Source organism: Petaurus breviceps, unplaced genomic scaffold, assembly GCF_028583685.1.
Source record: "Petaurus breviceps papuanus isolate PSGF00001 unplaced genomic scaffold, PetGlider_PUasm1.0 90822, whole genome shotgun sequence".
In the NCBI taxonomy this organism is placed as follows: domain Eukaryota; kingdom Metazoa; phylum Chordata; class Mammalia; order Diprotodontia; family Petauridae; genus Petaurus; species Petaurus breviceps.
Window position 1 is genome coordinate 6899316 of NW_027187351.1, and position 8814 is coordinate 6908129.

General features: G+C 37.1%; 1 protein-coding gene across 6 annotated transcripts in view; it reads left to right on the forward strand.

Moving 5' to 3' along the window:
- The window catches only part of MLIP (muscular LMNA interacting protein), a 396856-nt gene that overhangs the window by 249487 nt on the left and 138555 nt on the right, over positions 1 to 8814 (forward strand). For all 6 annotated transcript variants that reach the window (XM_069070633.1, XM_069070635.1, XM_069070636.1 and 3 more), the window contains one exon: positions 6059 to 6103. In XM_069070633.1, coding sequence (XP_068926734.1) covers positions 6059 to 6103 — 45 coding nt within the window. The remainder of the gene's footprint in view (positions 1 to 6058; positions 6104 to 8814) is intronic.

Genomic DNA, 8814 nt, shown 5'->3' on the forward strand with positions numbered 1-8814 from the left:
GAAGGAAGAAAGGAAGGAAGGAAGGAAGGAAGGAAGGAAGGAAGGAAAGAAGGAAGGAAGGAAGAGAAAAAAAAAAGAAATGGACTGCGCTGTCATCATGACTTCCCCATTACTTGAGGACTTCAAAGATAAACTGGATGAGAAATATATTGGGGATGTGGAAGAAAGGATGCTTATTCAAGTACAATGGAGGTGACTAGAAAGGTAGATTTAGGCTCAGCAAAAGTAAGAACAAAGACAAACCTTCCTAATGATTCCTCAATCCAAAAGTCAAATGGGTTATCTCAAAAGCTTTTGAGTTCCCATTTAGCTGAGGTTTTCAAATGCAGGCTAGATGGCTACCTGTTGGTTTCATAGAGGCAATGCATGTTTATAGGATGACTAATAAGGCAGATATAGTGGAGGGAACTCCTGATGAGTCAATAAGCATTTATTAAACATCTACTATGTTCTAGACTTTGTGCTATGCTCTGGGGATGCTAAAATAGGCAAAAGACAGTCCATTTTTTTTCAAGGAGTCCACAATCTAATGTGGTGGGTGGGGAGAGAAAACTAGCAAATTCTGTATAAACAAGCTATGTACAGGACAAATAGGAAATAAGCAAAAAGAGGAGAATATTAGAATAAAGAGGGGTTGATAAAGGCTGCCTGTAGAATATGGAGTCTTAGGTGAGACTTGAAGGATTCCAGGAAAGCCAATAGACATGGAGGGAGAAAATTCCAGGCATGTTTGACAGCCAGAGAAAACAGCCAAAGCTTAGAGATGGAGTGTCTTGTTTATGGAGCAGAAAAGAGGCAAGTGGCAAGTGTCATTGGATCAGAGAGTACAAGGTGGGTAGTAGAAGATAAGACTGGAGAGGCAGGGAGGAGTATGAATGCATTATGAAGAATGTCAAAAAAAATAATTTTGTATTTGATCTTTGAGGTAATTGGGAGCCACTGACATTTATTGGTGACATGGTTTGACCTGTGCTTTAGGAAAATCACTTTAGTAGCTAAATGGAAGATGGATTTGAGTGGAGAGAGACTTGGAGTAGGTAGACATCTGGTAAACTATTGCAATAATCTAACTGTGGGGTGATGTTTGTACTAATGTGGTGGCAGTATCACAATAGAGAAGGGGATATATTTGAGAGCTGTTGTAAAGGTGAAATTATAGACCTTGGTAACAGATTAGATATAAGGGGTGAGAAATCCTGAGGAATGGAGTCTTACAATTAGGTTTTGAACTTGAAGGGCTGGGAGGACAGTGCTGCCCTCTACAGCAATAGGGAAAATAAGAGAGGCGGGAGTAAAGGGGGAAGATAATGAGATCAATTTTGGACATACTGAATTTAAGGTGTCTGCTGGACATTCAGTTTAAGATGTCTGAAAGGCAGATGGAAATGTGAGATTGGAGGTCAGCAGAGAGGTCAGGGAACAATAAGTAGATTTGAGAATCGTCAGCAGAGAGATGAAATTAAATCCATGGGAACTGATGAAATCACCAAGTGAAGTTGTAGAGAAAGAGAAAAGAAGAGAGTTTAGATTAGAACCGTTTTGGGGGTAATTATGGGTAGAGGTGATCTGGATGAGGATCCAGAAAAGGAGATTGAGAAGGAGATGTCTGATAGGTAGGAGAACTAGGAGAAAATGGTTTCCCAAAAACCTAGGGAGAAGAGAGTATCAAGGAGAAGAAGTGATCAATAGTGTCAAAGGCTCCAGAGAAGTCAAGAGGAATGATGATAGAGAAAAAGACCATTGAATCTGGCAATGTTGGACTGTTTTCGTGGAATGATGAAGTTAGAAGCTAGATTGTAAGGGTTTAAGAAGAGAGTAAGGAGAAAGAAAGTGGAGGCACCTAATACAGATTTTTTTCCCCCAAGGAATTCAGTCACAAAAATAGAGAAGGTATATAGGACAATGTGGGGATGGAAGGATCAAGTGAAGTTTTTTTTTTCCTTATCTAGGGGAGACATGAGAAGGAGTCAGACAGGGAGAGACTGAAAATAAGTTATGGAGTGGGAATGATAGTAGGTGATCTGTTGGAGGAGACAAAAAGGAATGAGATCACTTGAGTAGGTTGAGGCTTAACCTTGGTAAAATAAGGAGTTTTCTACCTTAAACTGGATCTCGAATTGCATACAATAGACAATTTGTACCAATATTTCATTAGTCATTATTTAGCAAAGGTGTTTTGCTGCCTTTGACTGAAACAATGGAAAAGAACAGTTATGGTTCCCAAAAAGTGTGGGGTCAGCTGAAGCACAGGAAACAAAACCAAACCAATTCATATACTCTGGGTGAACAAGGTTGCAGATGCTGCAGCAGTGTTTCCATTAAGACACATAAGAAGAGTTGGTAATAGTAATTTGTCATACGGGATTATAATGTTTATCCTTTCAAATGGAACACATCAGAAACACAATGAACTATAGCTATAAATATAATGAACTAACAAAAAACAATTGTATTAGCTTGTAGTCAAATAACTTTCAGTTGTCATTATATTTGGCATTATTGCATCCTTTGCCAAAATGTGTTATTTTTTCTTTCACCATCTCTCCCATGTCTCCTCTCTGCTCACACAGCAACCAGGAATTCATATCTTTCTCACCTCTCATTTGGAGTTTTGTAATAAGCTTGTTTGGTCTCCCTGCTTCAAGGCTATCCGGACCCCAATGCATTTGTTGTTGTGTTTTTTGCTTTTTTTTTTTTTTGGAGGGGGGAAGACAGGGCAATTGGAGTTAAATGATTTGCCCAAGGTCACATGGCTCCAACGCATTCTTTACTCAGTTGCCAAAGTGATTTTCCTAAAGCATGTCTGCCTTTCCCTCCCTCACCCCCACCAATCACTTGCAATGTTTCCCCATTACTTTTAGGATCACTCAGGCAGTCAGCAAGTATTTTATTAAGTACCTATTACATGTCAGAAACTATTAAGTACTGACAGTAAAAAGAAAGGCAAAAAATAGCCCCTAATTTCAAGAAATTCATGATTTAGTGGGGGAAACAACATTGAAACAACTACCCAAACAAGATATATACAGGATAAATTGGGGCTAATTTTTGAGAAGTCATCTAGTTTAAGGAATAGTGTGAAAGGATTCTTACAGAAGATGGAACTTTCATTGAGACTTAAAGGAAACCATGGCAGCTAGGAAGCAGAAATAATGGAGACAGAATCCTAGGCAGTGGAGATAGCCAGTGAAAACACTCAAATTCAGTAGACATGGAATGTCATGTGTGAGAGCAGCAAGACCTTGTGAGTGAACCAATGAATACCTGTAAGAATACTGGAAAGATAGGAAGGGAATAAATTTGGAAGGAGTTAAAAGCTAGAGGAATTTATATTTGATCGTGGAGGTAATAGAAAGACATTGCAGTTTGTTGAATTGGGAAGGTTGGTTACATGGTTAGAACCATGCTTTAGGAAGATCAATTTGACTGTTGATGGAACGGTGTACTAGAATAGGTAAATTTTAATAATTTCTAACAATATACTAGAGGAAGCTCTTGTAATAATCTAAGCATAAAGTGATGAGGGGCTACACCAGAGTGGTATCAGTGTCAGAGATGAGACGGTGGTGTGTACAAGAGTTATTATAAAGGTAGAAATGACAGGACTTGGGGAAGCTAGGTGATGCAGTGAGTACAGGACTGACCCTGAAGTCAGGAGGACCTGAGTTTGAATCCAGCCTCAGACACTTAACACTAGTGGTGTGACCTTGGGCAAGTCACTTAATCCCAATTGCCCTTCCAAAAAGTAAAAAATAAAAAAAATAGAAATGACAGGACTTGATAAATGATTGAATATGATGGGGTGAGAGAGTGGATAGAGGATGAAACCTAGCTTGTGATCTTGAATGACTGGCGGGATGCTGGGATCCTCTTTAGTAGTAGGAAAGTTTTAAAGAGGGGTTTTTTTGAGGAAAAATAATGAGTCAAGTTTTGAACATGTTGAATTTAAGATGTCTGTGAGGTATAGGCTTTGGGTTGCTGAATAGGTGGCTGGAGATGTGAGACTGAAGGTCAGGAGAGAGTTTAGAGCTGGACAAATAGGTCTGAGAATTATCTGCATGGAGATGATAATTGAATTCATGGGAGCCAATGAGATCACAAGCAAAATAGCATACTCTAGAGGAAGAATATAAGGGCCCAGCTGAGAACATTGTAGGATACCTATAGTTATGATTTGGATAAAGATGCAACAAGAGTTATAGAGAAGGAACAATATTTCTATTAGGAGGTGAACCAGGGGAGATTGGTGCCACAATAACTTAGAGAAAAAAACTATTAAGAAGAGGGTGATTAGCAGTGGCAAAGTATCCAAAGCCATCGAGAAGGATGATGATTGAGAAAATTTTTCAATTAAGAGATCATTGATACCTTTGGAAAGAGTAGTTTCAATTTAATAAGATTGGAAGCCATACTGCAATGTTAAGAAGAGAGTGAGAGGGGAAGAAATAGAGGCTTCTGTTAAAGAGGGTCTTTTTAGCAGTCATTTATCTTGGCAAGGAGGAGGGTCACCTCTTTATGTGAAAGGAGTGAGTAGCAGGATACCTATGAGTAATATGAGATTAGGAGGAGGGGAGAAGAGAGAATGGCTTCAATTTTTTTTCACTAAAACACAAGGTAAAGTTCTTAGCTGAGAGGATGGAGTGAGGGGCAGCTGGGGGTAGCTTGAGGAGGAATAAAAGGTTTGGAAGAGCTGCTGTGGAGAGTGGGATAGGAAATTGATTAGGGAGATGTAAATGATTTGTCCTGCTTTAGTGAGATTACAAATAGCGAACAAATAAAAATAGATAGTTAAGCACACACATATGATCTATCCACAAAAAGTCCTGGTTGAGATTTCGTATGTACATAACATATGTGTGTGTAGCACATGCATATATATATTTATGTATGTATAATACACATACATCTGTATATATACAAATAGGATTCTCTGAAAGTCTATGAAATGTTAAGTTTTAAGCACTTAAAATTTCACTAGGCTTTTTGGAACACCCTGTGTACACACACACACACACACACACACACTATGTATAGAGTGCACACATACCTGAATACACACACCCTTTATACACACACCCATACACACACCCTGTGCACACACACACACACTCATACACCCCCACATGCATGTACTCACACACAACCTGTACAAATACACACTCATACATCCCCCATATACACACATTCACACACACAAACCCCATATATATACATGCACACATACCTTGTACACACACATGCATTCATATACTACATACTCACCTACCCTATACATAAACACTCATACACACTCACACACAAACACACATATACACACATACTCATACATACATATATAAAGTACTCTGCCATTGAAAGCTCTTCACAAGCTGGCCCTTTCCTACTTTCTAGTCATCTTACATTTATTCCCTTTCACCTAGTCTATAATCAGCTACCTCAATTTTTACTCACATACAACAACCCGTTCCGTTCTCTGTACCTTCACATTATCTGTACCCCTCTATCCCATGGCTTGAACATTCTCCTTCCTCGCATATACCTCTCTCTGATTTCCTTAATTTCCATAATTCCCTTCAGGTTTCAATTTAAGCCCACCTTCTAGAGGAAGTCTTTCCTGTGCCCTCCCCCCCAAGGTGCTAGACCTTTCCCCTGTGAGTTTAAGTTACATTTGTTTTGTATAGAGTGTCTATCTAGTCATTTACATGTCTTCCTCAATAGAATGTGAGTTCCTTGAGGGCAGGGGCCATGTTTTTACCTTTCTTTTTGTCTCCAGTGTTTATCACTGTGCCCAGAACATAATAAGCACTTCATTTTTGTTGGCTAATTATATATATTTTTCTTAAGTTTTAATTCAAATGACATTTAAGTATTAAATAGTTTTCCTATCCTGAGCCAAGCAATTCTCATGGATTTTTAATTTAGAAATTTTTTGATAAAATTTTTACATTCTGTCCCCTCCATAAATCACTATGAATGTGGAAATACTCCTTTTATGTTATCCTTTTCTTTAAGGAAATTTATTACTTAATCTAATATGATGTATATTTATATTTTTCAGGCAAATCTTACTTCCCCATCATCTACAGTGGCTTCAAGTCAACTGGTATGTACTATATAATATTTCTAAATTACAGGGTGACATCAATGAAAAGTGTTGATCTTCTAGAGCATTTTTATTGGAAGGAAAATGAAACAGGAGCAAATATAATATACTTCAATTGTTAAGATCCCTTGAATAGGCAAATAAAAATTTGACAGAAATAGAAAAGAGATTTTTCTCTGTCACTTTTTATTTTTATATTTCTCATTCATGTGATAGCTAATTCCAAACAAGTGCATATGTTGTATTCGTGTCACTGGTTGAAAATCTTCTGATTGTCTGTGAATCCCTGTGAAATAGTTTGCACTGACAGTTTTATAGGAACATTTGGTTTATAAAGCATTTTACATACATGATCTCATTTGATCCTCCCAATGACCCTATGAGGTAAGTGTTATTGGTATTACTATTATTATTCCTATTTTATAGATGAGGAGTCTGACATTCTGAAAATGTTAATTGCTTTGCCCATGATCACATAACTAAATGAATTTGAGGCAGTATCCTAACTCAGGTCTTCATATTCTGCTATCTACAGTACATTTGTATGCAAGTTGACAAAGCAGTTGGTTGATTTAATCAATTCACTGAAAACAGACTTGCCCTATTCAGGCCGTCATACAGTTAAAGCAACTGGTTTTATCTTCATGTCCCTCTTCCTCATCTCCAGAATAAAAATTTTTTGAGGGTAGAGACTAGTAATCTTTTATCTTTGTATTCTAAGCACCTAGGTTAGTGTCACATAGTAGGTGTTTAAGGAATATTGGTGAACTGAATTGTTATAATTTTCAATTGATTCTTTTAGTATAAAATGGTTTATAAGCAGCTAGGCTAATACTGATATTAAGTTCATACCAGTGGAATAGTTGGGCATGAAAAGGAAAAAGAATGTTTGACTAAATTCAACCTTAAAAAAGACATAAATTCAGTCAAATGATTGAATGTTTGAAAAACCCAAATATTTATGCAAAACAATTTTTCTCATAGGTGTCGATAGGTTTGTGACAGAAGGGAAGGTAGAATGTGGTAATAAGAAGAACATTAGATTGAGAGTCAAGAGATTTTCACACTAGTCCCTGTTTTGCTGCTCACCAGTTGAGAGACCTTGGGCCAGACACTTTCTCTCCAGGGTCCTCTGTTTCTTTATTTGTAAAATGAGGGGGTTGGGCTAAATGATCTCTAAGGGTCCTTCTGGCTCTTACATTCAACGAATACTGACATTCTTCTTGAGGGAGTTACCATGGAAACAAATAAACCTTCAAAAAAACATGCTGAAATTGCATGGGTTTCATGAGGAAAAAGATGGGAAAAAAAACACTTCTGGCATGGTGACTTCCTTAGATGTGGAAATTTTATTTTATGCTATAGTTATGTTGAAAATGTTTATATAGACTAATGGATATCACCTCTGCTATTTGCTACCTGTATGATTTTGGCAACTAATTTCACTTTTCTAGGCCTAATTTTTTTTTCATCTGTAATACAGAGTTGGACTAAACCATTTTAAAGTCACTTCACAGCACAGATTTAAGTGCTCTCTAGTTCCTCAGTTCAGGTGATCTCCAAATGTCTCCAGAATATTATAAAGTCTTTGTCTTGCCTTCCTCAATTCCTTTTTTTTTTTAAAGCAATTGGGGTTAAGTAACTTGCTCAAGGTGTTTCTGGGTGGGTGCTAAGTGTCTGAGCCCGGATTCGATCCTAGGTTATCCCGACTCTGGGGCCGGTGCTCTTATTCGCTGTGCTACCTGGCCACACCCCTCAATTTCTTTTAGCAGTAACCTGAGGGGCTTTTTTTTCCCTTGCCACTGATGGCAAGCTGTTTTTGTCCTCATTCAAAATAAGAGAGAAGAAGTTTAAGTCATATGAAGAAAATATTGAGAATATGTTAGATATTCACAAATATTCCCTGACCCTAAAGCTCAAGGATTGGAGAATCCTGATATGCAGCTCCCGATAACCATAGAACATTCATTGATTTTTCCACAGTTAATGCTTGTAAATCATAGTCTATGTGAGACAACATGCTGTAGTGAATAGAGAACTGACCTCCAAGCCAGGAAATCCTAGGTTTAAGTGTTACCTCTGATGGATGCTGGCTGTGTGATCCTGGGCAAGTTGCTTTAACCTCTAAGTGCTCTAAACAACCCTCTAAGAACATATAATTTTTAGAAGAGATGCCAGTCTGTTTTGGAAAAGAGAGTTTCATTGCTTGGAAATTCATCAGCCAGATGAGATCACAGGTTTATTTTCTATCTCATATCTCAGAAATAATAACAATCTCTCTCTCTCTTTCATAAATAATTCACATACATATGTATATAAATAATGTATAAGCTGTATATATAATATATAAGTAAGAAATAGATGTAATATACCATATAATATATACATATAATTACTTATATATTATATATACAGCTTATATATGATTTATATACTTATATATGCATTATATATCATCTGTTTAGTCAAGAGAGAGATTGTTATTATACTGGGATGTGAGATGTGTATGTATACTTAAAGGCTTGCAAAGCATACATATGTGTATATTTATATATAATATATAGTGTGTGTGTGTGTGTGTGTGTGTGTGTGTACACACATATGGATTTGTGAAGAACTTTCTATATATTCTCTCCTTGGAGGTCACCTGATGGTATGTATAATCCATTGTTTTAATAGTAACTAGATCTTATCATAGAATTTCAAGGAAA